The sequence below is a fragment of the Vanessa tameamea genome, chromosome 9 (genome assembly GCF_037043105.1).
Source record: "Vanessa tameamea isolate UH-Manoa-2023 chromosome 9, ilVanTame1 primary haplotype, whole genome shotgun sequence".
NCBI lineage: Eukaryota > Metazoa > Arthropoda > Insecta > Lepidoptera > Nymphalidae > Vanessa > Vanessa tameamea.
Genome location: NC_087317.1, coordinates 5,963,188 through 5,980,550, shown reverse-complemented (window position 1 = coordinate 5,980,550; position 17,363 = coordinate 5,963,188). Strand labels below are relative to the sequence as shown.

The 17,363-nt window shown below is 30.5% G+C and overlaps 3 protein-coding genes across 4 annotated transcripts; 1 reads left to right on the top strand and 2 right to left on the bottom strand.

Moving 5' to 3' along the window:
- Positions 1 to 927: 927 nt before the first annotated feature.
- On the bottom strand, positions 928 to 2,542 carry LOC113394994 (UDP-N-acetylglucosamine transferase subunit ALG14 homolog). The gene has a single exon (XM_026632500.2). It carries the CDS (start codon positions 2,437 to 2,439, stop codon positions 1,804 to 1,806), a length of 636 nt encoding a protein of 211 aa, XP_026488285.1. The 5' UTR covers positions 2,440 to 2,542; the 3' UTR covers positions 928 to 1,803.
- A 1,179-nt stretch (positions 2,543 to 3,721) lies between these two features.
- Positions 3,722 to 16,448, top strand: LOC113394970 (GPI inositol-deacylase). Of its 2 annotated transcripts, XM_026632472.2 has the most exons (17): positions 3,722 to 4,004; positions 4,080 to 4,171; positions 4,244 to 4,374; positions 6,296 to 6,453; positions 6,657 to 6,935; positions 7,228 to 7,398; positions 8,613 to 8,734; positions 9,778 to 9,912; positions 10,610 to 10,766; positions 11,361 to 11,632; positions 12,154 to 12,282; positions 12,567 to 12,788; positions 13,713 to 13,901; positions 14,142 to 14,295; positions 14,402 to 14,802; positions 14,983 to 15,084; positions 15,593 to 16,448. In XM_026632472.2, exons 1-17 carry the CDS (start codon positions 3,852 to 3,854, stop codon positions 16,017 to 16,019), a joined length of 3,294 nt encoding a protein of 1,097 aa, XP_026488257.2. In that variant the 5' UTR covers positions 3,722 to 3,851; the 3' UTR covers positions 16,020 to 16,448. The 2 variants fall into 2 exon arrangements, with proteins under 2 accessions (XP_026488257.2, XP_064071825.1); XM_064215755.1 differs by lacking the exon at positions 12,567 to 12,788.
- On the bottom strand, positions 16,435 to 16,867 carry LOC113394971 (signal peptidase complex subunit 1). Its single transcript, XM_026632473.2, has one exon. It carries the CDS (start codon positions 16,787 to 16,789, stop codon positions 16,508 to 16,510), a length of 282 nt encoding a protein of 93 aa, XP_026488258.1. The 5' UTR covers positions 16,790 to 16,867; the 3' UTR covers positions 16,435 to 16,507.
- Positions 16,868 to 17,363: the final 496 nt, after the last annotated feature.

The following is a 17,363-nucleotide window of genomic DNA, read 5'->3' as shown; positions in this document are numbered from 1 at the left end:
GAGTAATATGAGTTTGTAATTATAATGTTGTAAGTACAGTCAATTTATTATTCTAATTACAGTAATGATTTTTTAATATCAAATATTAATTAGTAAAAACAATTACTACATTATATAACATAACTGTAACATATATGTATATATTTATGTATAAAGTTAATAGTCATGATGAAGTCAACAAATATCCAGTGTTAAGAAAGGAAAATGTGATCAATGCCAATAATTTATTTTCCTTAGTACAGTATCTCTTATTTCGTTGTAAAAACAAAAAGAAGTTTGTGTAAACTTTATGCATTTTAAAATTTAATCAGAAGTTTCCATCCAGTGTACCTTCCTAAGGGTTGTGGAGAAGTAGACTACAGAGTTATTAAAGGGGACATGTTGCAATGTTTTCATATATGAATACAGTCAAAATCTGTTATAACGACATTGAAGGGGACTACTCATATTTAGTCGTAAAAACCGATAGTCGTAACAACCGTTGATGCTTATTTTTTTATGAAGTGGTATTATTGAATGTGTAGGTCATAGGTATTAATAGGCAAAATATATTAAAGTATGAAATTACCAAATATAAGGTTTATTTCAATCAAAACGCATACATATTAAGAAAGAACAATGTCATTTTCCTATATGCATAAAATCTCTAATTTTAGTTTGTTTGGAACACTTCTGTCTCATATACACATTTTGTTCTACAGATATAATTCTCCAAAAACATTAGCCAAATGTGGTCGTTTAATGTGGTATTTCGTAGTAAGCAATGTCATACAAAGTAATATTTTTGATAAGACAGTTATATAGCATTCAGCCGGGACCTTTGATTTTGGTCAATATAACTGATATGTTGTTCTAAACGATGTCGCCATAAACGGTTTTAACTGTATATATTTACATGTAAGTGCAATGATCAATATCTATGTAATATATTTGTATTATACAATTGTAAAAATTATTGAAAGTAATTTTATATTCTTAGGAGGTTTAATGCAAAAAGGGATGGAATCTCTGATATAAATATATAAAATATAGCTATTAAAAAAAATTGCAATTATTGCAGAATTTTGCATTTTAAAGACTAAATTGTCACTGTTAGGTCTGTTCTCTGTGACAATACAAGCTTAACAGCAGCTATATTAGTAGTTACTAATAGGTTCCTATATGTGCAAATTAATTTTGATTTAATTTATCTTAGAAACATTTACGATTCACCCATATTAATGAATCAAACATATTTATAGAGTTTTCATTATTTTTAGTATGGAAAGGAGATCACTAGATCCCCTTTGACTGTTAAAATTGGTGATTGAAATGCACAGTTATTGTGAAGACTGAAGGATTTACACTTTACATTGTTGGCAATTTATAAAGGAATCATTACATTTATTGTATATTGTAGATAGATTAATGTTGATCTGACATAGATATTACTTCAAAGTAGATCTATATTTATATAAAATAAATTAATTTCATTGTGATTTCTCTTTTGTATTTACTATTTAATTTAGTATAAGAACTATTGGTTTAAATTTTCTTTTGTATATTTTCATAATGTTATATATCATTATGTATAAGGAATTTCTAAAAAAGAAACGATACATTTACATATGTATGAGGCTTTTGATTTACAATGTTTATTTCATAAATACAAAATAAATGTTTTTTACAAAATATGTTTTTTAATTGTTTAAAAATTGCGAACAAAAATCTTTAATAAATTATTATTGATGAAAATAGGAATTGTTTTGAAATATTTAATTGATTTTGTATTTAATTAAATGAAGTTTATAATACTAATATAATCTATGTTAATCTACCAAAGTATTTAGCTCTGAAGCATACATGCCTTAACTGTGGCCATTGTATTATAAATATATCAGCAAAATATTGTAATATTATGCCAGATAGAGACAGTGTTTGAACTCTGCAGAAACTTTCAATAAATACTATTCTACAGTCTAAAATAAAAAAACATCTCATTAAAAAAGAAACCAAACAAACAGGTATACATGTTCCAGGACCATTACAAAATATAACATCAGGCTTAAACTTATATAAAATAGGAATTGTAGAAAGAGTTGCATAAATAGTTGTGAATACAGATGATATATATGATTGCTTAACATTTCTACTTCTGGGTATTCTATATAAGGTATAATCATCAGATCCATCCACCGCTTCTTGTATTTTTACTTCACTACTGATATCATTTTTTGCCAGAATGAATAGTCGTGGCTGAAACTTCTTCGAGTCTAAATGAGACATGAGTCTCAACAATTCTGTCGTATGCCCACCAGACCCGATGCAATAAATTGTTCTTAAATAACTATTTGGGCTAATTAATTGGCAATCACTTCTTAATATTTTATGAAATAGAAAGAACACTCTCGTAATGAACGCCGCAATTATACTCATTGCTAAGTATAAGATAACACCCATATTAACTGTTAACTCGATAAATATTAATGAGTAATTCAGCTATCAAAAAATTGCTTTATATTTAATAAAAATGTAGCAGTCTTTAATGAAAAAAAAGTATTATTATTATTCTTAGTTAATGGTTCAAAAACTAACAACTCTCCAAAAACAAATTTGTAGTTACAAGTGTTACAACTGACAGTGACAGCAAACATCAACGCTATTAATATTAAAGCTAAGCTACATATAAAAAAATGTCTATTGTGCACGTGAGCAACAATCTTTTTTTTTTAATAAGTTTATAACTATAGAAACATGTAAGCTACTATTAAATTTATATTTCAAATGAAAATACTTCCTTAATATTGTTTTTTCAAGAACCTAACTTCATGTAACATTGAATTTTTGAAGGTCCTTTAATACGATCCTTAGTTGCTCAATCTGCGGCCCATGGGGACCTTATTGGCTTTCTATAAATATATTGGTAAAATCACGTGTATAATATGTTAAAAATTAAAACAAAATTTCGGGTGTCCAAAATTATTAGAGTAATAACTTTTAATTTACTCATTAACACAACAGTATAATAATACGTACTGTTATGTGCAGAAATATATATAGACTGATATTTTTTGTTAGCTTCTCGATTAAAATTATAAAATATTTTGATTGGCTTTTTACTTCCATAAGAATTTTTAATATTAAGTCCTTAAACAAGTGGACAAATGGATCCGTTATTCTCCAAGTCCAAGCGGTATACTGGTGTTGGAACATAATATTATCTTCAGAGATATAAATGGGGATGAATAAGGTTCTAAAAACCTCGGAAATCCTCTAAACCATTTGAGATTTGCAAATTATATCAAACTAGGTTGTACAAATAAAACCTCAGTTTCATTTATGGATATAAATCAATTGTTATAAAATGATTAAAATTGACCTTTTGCCTGATGGTAGTAATTAAGATTTTAATGATTCAATCAAAATCGGAGTATTAATGATGTATATAAATGTGAAAAAAAGAAAGAAGAAAAAATGCACTTGTGTTTGCATCAATAATGAGACCATTAGGTAATGCAAGACTGCGGTTTCATATTTCAGGTGATAATAATTGAAAAAAACAAAGTTTAAGCAATATTAGATAAGAAACGCTAATAGCATGATAGGTAAAAGTTTTAGGTGCTGGCAACTATGTTGTCAAATTGTCATTGCACATTGTTTTTCTATTTTTTTTCTTAGTCTATTATTGACACTATCAGGTGTGAACGGTGATGTTTTGTTATATAGTGGTTAATATGTCTTAATTAATTGTAATAATATGCCGCGATATGAAATGTATAATATATAAATATATTTTATTTGCACTGAATTTAGTTTCCAAATAATTTAATTATACGTATTTATTAGATATCCCTACAATAAACGTAATAATAATGAAAATATTAAATATTATTGGCCTTAGTGCCTTTCAAATTATATCATTTATTTTTGTTGTGGGTTATTTTTTCGGTATATTGAATAATTATTTTAGTGACAAAAATAATTATTGTGCTATGACATATATGTTTGAGTATCCTCAGTATGTGGTGAGTTTTGTTATAATTTTAAATATTCTCATTAAGTATTTGATTCCCATATAACATATTTTCGTAAACTTTCAGCGTATAACTCTGGATGAAAACAAAATATTTCCTCAATATGGTCTTTATGCATACAGCGAAGGAAGATTTACAGAGAGAGCTAGAAAAATGTGGTAAGTGAAACTAGTTTCTTAAAATTCGTTTCGTAAAAATTTACTATTTTCTTACCTTTACTTTTTTTTAAGGTTTGATGGTGTACCCGTTCTTTTTCTGCCAGGGAATTCAGGGAGTCACATGCAGGCTAGATCTTTAGCATCTGTGGCCTTGAGAAAAGCATTATCATCAAAATATGAATACCATTTCGATTATTTTACAAGTAAGTAAGCTAATGATAAGTCTAACTAGCCATTACGTTTTTACACTTACACATTTACAAACGGACATACACTTAAATATAATAGATTTAAAATTATACCATTATTTATATATAAATAGGTTTTTCCAGCATTTCTCGTCTTCGGATACCATAGATGGTACGACAAAAACAAGCACTATTAGAAATATTACAGCGTCTTCTACTCCCAATATTCCTGTTTTCTCTTTTAGTCAGTTTACTGTATGTGATGTTAAGAAGAACATTCTAGACATCAACTCTGATGCCGTGGGTTCAGATTGCTTTAGCCGTAAAATGATTATTCCCGTTATTGACCTTGTAGCTCCTATCATTACATCTATCTACAACTTGTCGATAGAATCCTGTACAGTTCCTACAATCTGGAAAGATGCTCAAATAATCCGTGTACCTAAAAAGTCCAATCCGGATAGTTACTCCGAATTCGGTCCAATATCGATTCTTCCTTTCTTATCAAAAGTATTTGAGCGTCTTATATATCAACAAGTGACTCTCTTTCTATACTTGGTTTGGACCACCAGCTGATTACAGTCATAGCACTGCTGGATTTCAGTAATGCATTTAACACTGTAGATTTTGACATTTTACTAGCTATACTACGTTCTCTTAACATATCTCCTAAGGTAACTGACTGGTTTCAGTGTTACTTGCGAGGGCGTCGGCAGCGCGTATACACTAATGGTCGTAACTCAGACTGGTGTATGCTAAGCGCTGGCGTCCCGCAAGGTGGCGTGTTGTCTCCTTTATTATTTTCTATATTCATTTCCTCTATCACTAATCACATTTCTTCTCTCTACCACTTGTACGCAGATGATCTCCAAATATATTCACAGACTCAATTTAGCGGGCTCTCGGACACCATTGATTTAATAAACAAAGATTTGATGCACATAAGTCAATGGAGTAAATCTTATGGTCTGAGAGTTAATCCCACAAAAACAAAGGTGATTATCATTGGTAGCCCGAGACTTATTTCACGGATTAATAACTTAAGTGAGGAGCAATTAGGTAAACTCGAGCGATTACAAAACCTATGTATACGGTTCATATTTGGTTTACGCAAATATGATCATATTTCCGAATTTCGCCAAAAACTCAAGTGGCTCCCTATTCGCCTTCGCAGGAATAATCACATTTTATCTCTTCTCTATTCTATTCTTTTTAATCCAGTGACACACTTCTATCTTAAAGAGCGTTTCACTCTCTTCAGGGAGACTCATAAGCGCGCTCTTCTCGAATTTGGAATTTTTCCTTTTTTTATTTTATATATTTTATGTATTTATTTATGTAAATATTTATTATAGTATATATTTATATTATATATATTTATTGTTATCTGTGTATTGTGTACTATTATATTATGTATGTATTATAATATGACTTAAATTACTGTACCATTCCCATATATGTAAATATTATGATCCTCTGCCCAACGGTTGCCTGGAAGAGATCGCTGCTGAGCAATAAGGCCGCCTGTTGCACCTCATGCAACTTTGTGTAGCAATATTGTAATTTTTAGTTTTAAGTTTGGGTGCAATAAAGAATAAATAAAATAAAATATAAATAAAAATAAATGTTACATATTATAATAAAATGGTTTAGGTTTTCTTTTCTGTTATTCAATTAATTTACCTTTTTTTGTGTAGTCGCTATTGAAAATCTTTAGTGATATCAGTAAAAAAAATTGGAAATATAAGATGATAAATTAATGTTCCCAACAGTTTTTCTCAAATTGATTGTCTTGTATAATATATTTATGCGGAAGGGATCTATGTCACATTTTAATATAAAAAAAACACAATATATGATTTCATAGTCTTTACTACATATTTCACCTACTTTCTCCAAATGATACAAAAAGTTCACTGTGTTTATAAATTTTTAGTAAATTATAACGAAGAGCTCTCGGGTTTGTATGGTGGTGTACTACAAAGTCAAACACAGTTTGCAGCGGCTTGTGTAACAAAAATATTGAGCCTTTATAAAAGCAATAGATATACAAAGTCAGTTCCTATTTCAATTATACTTATCGGACAGTCAATGGTAAGGACTCATTATCATTGTTCATTTAGAATGACCTCAAATAACTTTATCAATAATATCGTTTTTTTTTAACCCATTGATCAAGGTGACCAACCACACTACAGAAATATTCATATATAAGTCATTTTTATTGTCAAATATGGAATAGTGATCTTGACATTTATAATATGAATAAAAAAATCTTAATATATGTTTTATTTTAGGGAGGACTTATTGCTAAACGTCTCTTGGCATATCCAAGTACAATCAATACTACTAATATTGTAATAACGTTGGCAACACCACTTGAGGCTCCAGTTATTAACTTTGATTCAGTAATAAATGATTATTATATGCTTATGAACTTAGAATGGGAAGCCTATGTCAGAAAATATAAGGAAGTAGAGGAAAAAAAGTTTCTAATAACCATTGGAAGTGGACCACGTGATGTACTGGTTCCAGCCGGTCTGACCTCTTCAAACGACAGTCACATTAGTGCTCTGGTAAATTTCATATACATTTTAATGAAATATTATCATTTGTTTTGGTTTATGAATATTGTTCGCAATATAGATAAAATTAAACTTAAATAACATTAATTGAGGTTGTTAATCCAATATGAAAACTATCAGTTCTACAATACTAGCAGTATAAAACTAAAAACATATTATGGAGAGTATTTTTTTTTTTAAATGAATAGTTCAATTTTACTTTCAATTGTCAGTCAAACTTAAAAAAAATATCTATGGTAGGTATTGGTATTTCTTAACTAATTAAACTGTTTGATTTTAACAGACCACAGCTATTCCCGGTGTATGGGTAACACCAGATCATGTCAGCATGGTGTGGTGTAAGCAGCTCGTGATGGTAGTAAACCGTTTCCTCTTCAGCATTATCGATCCACATACTACACAAGTTACCGAGAATAATCAGAAAATAGCAGCTAGTGCTAGACAATATTTTGAGGTATTCGTTATTTATTTTATCTTAATAACATTTTTTTGTAAATTTCACATTGATATTGATATAATAAGTAAAATATTAAGAATACCTGTGAATTTTTTTTTTTTTTTAATCTATTTTTTTTTTGGGACTTTAAATTTTTATTTTAATAAGGTTCAGTTGTTTGTCAAAGATAATCTTTTATAATTTTTTATCTAATCACTATCTAAAGTGTAAGAGTCCTAGAGAATAACATCTTATTTATTTTGGTACATTTTAATGTATTTTTTTCTACACGGCATATGAATGAATCTTTTATTTGGTAACATGGACCCAAGAACCGTAATATATTTTTTAAAAAAAATTCCATTTATAAAATTGGTAAGCAAATTGGTAAATAGAAACCTGATGCCAAGCTATTACCACCGACCATAGACAGTGGCACTGTAAGAAATATTAACCACATCGCCATTGCGGCACCAACCTTGGGAACTAAAATTATATGTCAGTATAATAATTGTGTATGTAGTTACATTAACCGACTCACCCTTCAAACCGACACAACAATTCTAAGTATTGCCGAGTGGCGGTAGAATATCTCACGAGTGGGTTGTACCTGCCCAGACGGGGTTGCACGATTAAGCCCTATTAACAAATGTTTTAATGGATACGGATTATAATAATGTCACTTTCTGTTTCTGTCTGTGTCTCCACTAACTTCTAAACCAGCCAACGGATTTTGCGAAAACTGCACGAAAAGCCGTTCGGTATTTTTGGGTTATTGCAAACAAACAGATGGCTGGGAGACTTCGATAATATGTAGTGGAGTTACATAAACAAATTGCATGTCTCTCAATGCAATTAAAGAATTGTGAATCTTTTATCTGGGTAGAATAGAGCACTTCCTTTTAAATTATTATATATATATGGTTGCCACGATATTACTTATCAGTTATACTTATAAACATCAATGCCCACTTTTGCTGTTTTCGGCTTGAAGGATGAATCATTGTAATACAGACCCTTGGCTCATAATATTTAATACCCCAAAAAGTTTTTATATTTATTATGTTAGAAATCTGTAGTGTCTCATAATATATAATGTAGAATATCATAGTGTAAATGTCTATAAGTGAAGGTCACAACAGGGCATCACGTTGCCCAGTTGACCACCCAGCTTTTCTATTATATATATCTGGTAACAGTTTTTATATATATATATTAATTTTCCTTTATAGACGAATCGATCAATGATTTTAAATCCATTTATAATACGACCCAACGTGACTATGCAAGCCGATTCGTTTTGGTACGAAGATAACAGGCGAATTTATCAAATTTCGCGGCCGGAGATTGAGAGGTAACTTGTATAAAAACATTTAAATGACACAACTCGTTGTATATATGTACTGGAATAACCGATATTTTTTATCTAACAATGCTGATGAAATTGATTTATTTGATAAAAATATACCATGTAATTTATTTATCCGTTATCTCCAATTTCAAGATATCGCTTTACTATAAAGGCGTTTCAATAGAAATGGGTTAAAGATACGATAGAATTTCAAAATGAATTTTAATATAATTCATAAAATGGTTGCATTTTACGAGTAAAATGAAATTGTTATATTTATCTCATTGAATACGTCTACAAACACTAACAAATACAGCGCATTGCTGGCATTTTTCCAGACCTCGAAATAATTATTATTACACCGAGAGCTCACGTCACCTTCGTTAATGTATTTTCTTAATTCATTCGAATAACAAGGGTAATTATTTTACAGCCTATACGTGAAACATTGGTGAAATTAGCGCTTTGTTATATACTGTATCCAAATCTTTCGTTGTTACCTTTCTTATAATATGAGTAAATAAATTCTTTAATTTGTGGAATGTTTGAGTTTTTGTTGGATGTTTGCGCATTTTTTAATGTTTTTTATTAATGATTTGATATTATTTTCTTTGAGAGCATGTCCATCCTAGTACTTTCCTTTAATTCTAAAGAAAGATATGTTTATTTCGGCCAAGGCACAATTAAAAAAAGTATTAAAAAAAAATAATTAAGAATAATAATGAAGTAACACGACAAAAAAGAGATTTGGTAAGCAATGATAGTAATCGTGTCCTAAGCAGGGGTATCATTCAGCTTCCAAGTTGGTTTCCATAAACCCAACGCTGATTTTCAATGGTACCCTATGTAGTTATGACGGGCTGTCACTGAGTTATTAGTTAGTAATTTTAATAGAACTTAATAACTATTAGCTGAATCAATATGGTTTAATGTTAATATTATTTCATATTGCATTGTATACCTTATGTATATACAATTGAGTTTCATTTCGTGTAAATATTTTAGCTTATGTTATAATGTTAAATATTTTTTATTTATCTTTATAGGACAACACACCTGATGATAAGACTTGTTAGTTTCCCACAAAATAGATTTGTAGCCGTTGAATCTGTGAACGTAGACGATAGAGATTGGATATTTGGATGCAACGCGAAGAATGTTTACAATTCGTACAGATACTGGTAAGAAATTAACACAAGAGATTTATTTATCAATCCAACATGTATCTATTAATACGTGAATTTTAATCAAAGATTGCGGTTTTAAACTCAGCTGGCCCCACTAATTTATGACTAGTGGGTCACCCGGGAAGCTTCGCGTTTATTTAACATGTTTTTAGGAATTTCGAGACCTATGATGGATAGGTTGGACGAGGAAATGTCCCACCTGATGGTAAGTGGTCTCCGCCACCCTTAGGCAATGGCACTGTAAGAAATATTAACCATTCCTTACATCGCCAATGCGCCACCGACCTTGGGGACTAAGTAACTAACTATGTTTTGTCCCTTATGCCTGCATTTACACTGGCTCACTCACCCTTCAAACCGGTAAACAACAATACTGAGTACTGCTATTTGGCAGTAGAATATCTGATGAGTGGGTGGTACCTACGCTGACGGACTTGCACCACCACCAAGTGTTACTTTGTCTGTCTCTCTGTCTATATATATACTATTTCTGTCTGTACGTCTGTCTCTTTCATAGCAAAACCACTGAACCGAATTTGATAAAATTTGGTAAGAAGCAAGCTTTAAGTCCAAGGAAGTACTATTTTTTTATGCCCGACAACTAACCCTCAAAACGCGAGTGAAACTTCGGGTGACGTTTAGTTTTATATAGATGAGTCTTAAGTAATAACTATCTTATTTAAATTTCTAGCAAAGAAGCAACCTCGCTGAGCGAACTGAGTCGCTGGACCGGCGCAGCTACTAACTTCGGCAAGAGAAAGCTGGCGACGGTACATTTACATAAACTGATGGAAATCGAACCGGATTGGACACACGTTATTGTTAAAGTATCCCCTACTAAGAAGCCGGTAGGTTATTTTCTATATAGTTCAAATGGAACCGTTAGGAACTAATCGATACATATAACATAACATAATCAGCCTGTAAATTTCCCACTGCTGGGCTAAGGCCTTCTCTCCCGTTGAGGAGAAGGTATGGAGCATATTCCACCACGCTGCTCCAATGCGGGTTGGTGAAATACACATGTGGCAGAATTTCGTTGAAATTAGACACATGCAGGTTTCCTCACGATGTTTTCCTTCACCGCCGAGCACGAGATGAATTATAAACACAAATTAAGCACATGAAAATTCAGTGGTGCCTGCCTGGGTTTGAACCCGAAATCATCGGTTAAGATGCACGCGTTCTAACCACTGGGCCATCTCGGCCATTATATTGAGTTCCCCAAACAGCAACATTGAGTATTGCTCCGTTTTGTATTAACAAAATATCAAACTTTAACCTTTACAAAGATATCAACTAAGCAATGTCTTATATATTTTAAATTCAATGTAATATTTCATTACGTGACATTGGATCTAAATGTTACTGAAGTTTAAATTTAAATTTTTGTTACGTGTACTATGTGCTGTATATTATTTTAATTCGTAATATTTTTACAGATAGTACTGAATGTGGATATAAACGACCACGCTTCAAGGGAGATTGATGTTAAACTACCGTCAGATTTTTCATTCGGTAGAAATGTAATAAAAGATGAAACCGAAGCGAACAGTTTGTATTATGAATTGATTCTGTCTGATTTGAATCTGATACATCAAGCTTATTTGTTATACGTCGAGCCGACGAGCACCTGTCAAACGACACAGTATCACGTGTCCGCAGAATTGCACGTGCCATGGGCGAGGAATCATGAATCGTTTCATTATTTTACGTAAGTTATTTTATTGTCTACTCTAATAAATGTCTTTTTTATCAAATGCCTAACGGAAAACTACTGAACCAATATAGGTATATAAAACTTACACCAGAAGTTTTAGCGTGTTTTGGAAGTTTTAGTATCATATTATAGAAGGAGTTGGGCTTCGCAGTTTCCATTTTTAAAATTTAGACTTTAGGGAGAATGATATCGATACCACGTTATCAGATTGTTGCCTCACCAGTTTGCTGATCGACAACGAAACGTCATAAGACTTGGTTCAATTGGTAAAACGTCATTTTAAATCGATGTTTTTGACTAGACACGTGGATGTTAAATACGTTGTACTTTTTTTCTTGGATATTTAACTTTTTAGTTACCTTTACAAATACATATAAGAAAGTTGTACATAGAGAATTGCTTTCCAATTCATTTAGTCAACATATTGATATTCTATGGATTTCGCTATTACTTATATATATTATATTGTGTTTAGTTATTGTTTATTTTAAATTATGTTAACTGTTTTTTTTCAGGCATTTGAAAAATACGCCCATGAAACTACGCTTATTTAAAAGCAACCCTAATGTAACATTAGGCTTAGAGGCCGTAGATAAAGTTAAGATTACTCTTTTATTAGATCCAAAATGCACATTTAGGATTAGGTAAGTACAAAATATTATTTGTAATATCTAAATAAGAATTTTAAAATGTGCATAGTTTCCATATGAAAAGTAACCGCTTTCTTGGTCTAGTGGCTAGCTTATCCGGCTTTATGTTCCGAGGTTCTGGGTTCAAGTCCCGTCTCGGGTCGTAACATGAACTTTCACCGATACGCGATAGTGTGAACATGTCTTTATACTTTACTTCACTTTTACTACACGCGTCGGAAAAACTATTAAGGTGTAATTCTTCTTTAATTATTAATTTATAAAAAAAATAATTTCAGTATCTCAACATCGTGGTACCATCGCTTAGCACAACTCTCACGTAACTACACCCCAGTATTAGTGCCTTATGTAGTGGCTATAGTTTTACTCGCAGCTAGAAGTAATATCCTGAGCTTGAAAGAACGCGGCTCGTGTATATCGATACACAGTGCTTTGATGAGTGAAGGCGTTAAACCGTATTACGCATTGGTGTTTGGAAGATTAGGAAGTATGACTTTGATGTAAGTTTATTTTATACGATTTTTTCAAGGATTGTTTACACAAATTTACAGCGCAACAAATCTGGGTACCACCTACTCATTCTACCGCAAAACAGCAATACTTTGTATTCTTGTGTTTCGTTTTTCAGGTTGAGTCTGTTTACTGGGGACACGAAGGACATAACAGCTTAGTTCTCATAGTGGTTGGCACATTGACAATATAACATGTGGCTAATATATCCTACATTGCCAATGTCTATGGACGGTAGTTACCACTATAATGGCCATCATAACTTGGCATAATAATTTTATTTAATCTTTATTAACTTACCAAAAAACAAAATATGCACTCTGTGATTTTATTTTATATATTATGGGTTTCATATACACGATACCATTCATGTCATATATTGACAAATTATGTTATGCCAAGTCAAGGTCAATGTTGTTTATGTATCTTTACTCCTATATATAGTATAGAAAGTATATTAGATAAGATGTCAGCCCTAACTCTATCAGAGTACTTTAAATAATAATAAGTTCAGAAAATGGGTCGAAAGTACTTGAGAAAATCTAGCCCATAAACCTTAATTGATAACCCTTAATGCGTGCACAGATTGACGGATAGTCTCATACTATTATTTCAACATGGATGTTATGTTTTCGATGCTTGTAACAAAGATATACTTTTATTATATTGTTATAATTAGTTGCATAAATAATCTTAAACGAGGCAACAATTATTCAATCATAATGCGTCGTAATTTGTTGTAGCTTTTTATCTATTTTGGCGCAATGAGTGCAACTTTAAAAGTGCATTTTTTACATTAAGTCGCAAAGTTTATTTTTTGTCACCTGTTTCGATTTTCTTGCACTTTTTAGTGCCTTCTCTTGTTTACAAATGTGGTAATATTAAAGTAAGAGTAAAATTATTTCTTGTTCCAGGTCAGTACCGTTTTTAACATTTCTTTTAGAAAACGCAAGTTGGAAAAATCTCGAGTTACAATATTTTACACGTTCACTGCTAGTGCTGCCAGCTTATATGACTGCTTTGGGTATATTAAATGTGGTTGCCGCAGCTGTATTGATTGTTATGGTATTTTCATCTCAATTGGCTCATCGACTGTTATTTAGGTTTGTAAAATAGTATTCTAAATTGTTTTCATCAATATTTTATTTAGGTGTATAGTGTAATAATGCTAAATGCGGAACTTTATACGACCGTTTTATTTTTCCCAATTTGTTTTGCGATAAGAATTGTGATAAATAATATGAGAATGCGTGAAAATTAACGATCAAGTTGCATATTAATAACTAAAAATAGTGTATGTTCCATATTCTTGCTGCAGTTTCTTATATTTTTTTTCTTATTAGGATAGTATGGCGGGGTGGTACAGGGCTAGCTGAGAAGATGGCAGCAGGGCTACAAAAAGTGCCTATGATTATGAGTGCTGCTCTTGTATGTGCGGTTCCACTCTCTTGTGGTGCTGCGTCATTAGCTGCTGGTGCTGCATTCTATGCTTTCATGGTTAGTTATAGACAAATAAAACATTAATCTTTTTATAGTACAAATGATACATCTATATCCTGTGTCATTTGAAGATAACATAAAAATAATACTTTATTTCTTTTAGCTATCTAAAATGTATGAAGAATATCTTGAAGATTTTGTTTATAGACTAATGTCCAAAATAGCAAGCAGGATCTGTCGTATGTTTAAATCCAAAGAAACTAAAAGTGCCACAAAATCATGTCCTGCAAAAAATGTCACAGCAACAGATAAAAAATATCCTTTAGATGAGAGTGTTAATGCATCAACAGATGATAAATCAACGAATACAGAGAATAATGACAATTCAAAAGCATTATTACCTAAGGTCGCAGAAGAAAAAAAAGAGAAGTGTGACACAAACGAAGCCAAGCATGAGGATGAGGACTTAAATAATATAAACTTTCACATGATGCTATTTTTCTTGTGGATGGCAGTGACAATTGTTAATATACCCGCTTTATTGACATGGGCTCGAAATTTCAAGTAAATAGTTTGTTTTTAAATAACCATTAACCCACTAGTAATATTATTTCTTAGTAATGCTTCGACAGACTATTCCCATTGACTTAACTTTTAATATGTTTTAGATCAAACAAACCAAATTACAACTACTAATTTTTAATTTACAAAATTATTTAATTATACATGTTATTTAATTTTCAGATATAGTATGGTTTTAAAGCCAGATACATCCTACCACACTGGTTTTGTGATGTCAGCATGTTCTGCTATTATTTGGCAGATGGATGGACCAAAGAAAAATTTGTTAGTATATTTGAAATTGTTTTCTCAATACGTTAAACACCTTAAACATTTTGGAATGCTTAGAATTTTATTGTGCAAGTCAATGTACATCAAAATTGCCCTTAAAATGCTTTACTCTCGCAACCAAATTTGTAACATAAATAGTGGTGGGCAATAGAATTGTATATGCTTGCAAATTGGTTTTAATTATTGTTACCTTATAAAATATCTATTGAAGGACTTTATAAATGTATTATTATTACTATTAAGTTATGGTCTTATTTAACTACTATTTACTATAACAGTAAGAGTCCTACAGCACAGACTACATATACATAGCCAACTGGTGTACTGTCAAATGTAATAGATACTATAGAACAAATAAAAAACAATGATATTTGGATATGGACAATTTTTCTAATTTTTAATATATTCTACAAACTTGATATATTCCTGACAATCAATTGAACAAATGTTGTTTATTATAGTTGAATAAAATGTTTAAAATTTTCTTTATTTTTGTTTCCAGGAGGCATTATGATGCAGTAGCTGCTTTGCTTTACACAATGGCAATATTTATTTTAGCCTTAGGGCCATTTTCCCTATCTATTGTAAACTATGGTGTAACATTTATGTTTACAATTATAACAATACAACAATTGTATGACAAAGAAGAACCCACTGAAGTAACTTCTGAAGAGCATTTGGAAAGTAAAGTTGATAATGCTAGTGATGAAAAGATACCTAGTAAAATGGATCTAGAAACGGAAACTAAAACTGAGGGTACTAAATCTGATACTAATCCAGACCCAAAGAGTGAAAACTTTGCAAATGAAAAAGCCACTGAAAATGATGAAAATACCAGTGAATGTGATGTGTGCAATGAAAATAGGATTTACAATATATTCAAAAATCTCAGAGAAAAGTTCAGTTTCAGCGATAGCTTAGAACATTGATAGTAATCATAGTGATAGTTTCTTTTTGGAAATTATTATTTAGATCCTAGTGAATTTTGACACTTATTTAATGTTTTGAGTATTATAATAGAGATTTTAAAATAGCTAATCCACCAATATTTTACCAGTTTAGGTAAATAAGAATTATTCATTGAAAAAATAGAATTGGTGTAATTAGTTTGAAACTGTGATTAATTTAATTCTTTTTGGATTCCTTATTTTCTCATGGAATCACGTCTTGTGTGTGCATTTCATCGTTAGCTACTTAAACTTGTATAAGAATATTGTAAACATCTCAAAAAAGTATGTAATTTTGTATAAAACATGGCCTAATTTTGTGCTTATATTTTATATGACAAATTTCCTGTTTTAAACTATAAACTGATTGATATTAATTATACTGAAAAATAAAAGATTTTTACCTTAAAAGCTATTTATTTATTACAAATAAGATCAATAATAGCGACACGTCATTTAAAAGCTTCATGTTACTTTTTTCCTTTCTTGCCAGATGATTTTTCATCAGTATTTCTAGGATTTTGCCAATTCAGAGGGTTTCTGCGATACATCGGCCACGGTGGTAAAGTTAAAATTGCAGCTAGTATAAATCCTGCACCCAAAATGTAGACAGATTGAGAAAATTGTTGTACAATATAACCCCAAATAAAACCGACGATGCTGAATAATGTTATTATAGCTCTGTAAAGCTTTTCTGCTTTCGCTTGTCCAACGTAATCTATATGGGTTGGGATAGACGTAAAAATATCCATTTTATAAGTTAAGAAAACTGATTTGTTTAGTTTAGTTAAATTCACCACTGACAAGGCGACGTAGACAAACAACACGTCAATAATACTTTATTCTTAATTATGGCGAAAAATATAGATAAGGTATAATCGTCGAATTGCCAACTAAAAAAAATATATTTTTGAAATAAATCGCTCAAATGTAAAGACAAAAGTAAATTAAACTCATGTTTAAATGCAATATTATGTTAATAGTTAAAACATAAATTATTATATTAAAATTTAAAATAAATATATATATTTTGTATAAAATATATTTTGTAGTATTTTAATTTAATTTTTTTCTATTCCTACTTCATTCTTTTTTTTTTAAATTCAATTACACTGTATATAACAAATTTTTGGTTCTTTTATGAGAATCTAGATATTGTTTAGTTAATATTTTTTATTAATTAATATTAATAAAAAATAGCGTAATATATAATTATATTACGCTATTTTTATAATGTAATAAATAGATAAAATAATTTCCTTATATACTATTACATATATAGATTATATACTAAATAAGGAAAAAAATTAATTATAACCTTAATCT

Excerpts from the sequence above, each read along its gene's own strand:
- LOC113394994 (XM_026632500.2), bottom strand. The coding sequence starts at position 2,439 with ATGGGTGTTATCTTATACTTAGCAATGAGTATAATTGCGGCGTTCATT.
- LOC113394970 (XM_026632472.2), top strand. The coding sequence starts at position 3,852 with ATGAAAATATTAAATATTATTGGCCTTAGTGCCTTTCAAATTATATCA. Across the intron at positions 6,936-7,227 it reads ACAGTCACATTAGTGCTCTG|ACCACAGCTATTCCCGGTGT; the intron begins GTAAATTTCATA and ends TGATTTTAACAG. Across the intron at positions 14,296-14,401 it reads CTGCATTCTATGCTTTCATG|CTATCTAAAATGTATGAAGA; the intron begins GTTAGTTATAGA and ends TATTTCTTTTAG.
- LOC113394971 (XM_026632473.2), bottom strand. The coding sequence starts at position 16,789 with ATGGATATTTTTACGTCTATCCCAACCCATATAGATTACGTTGGACAA.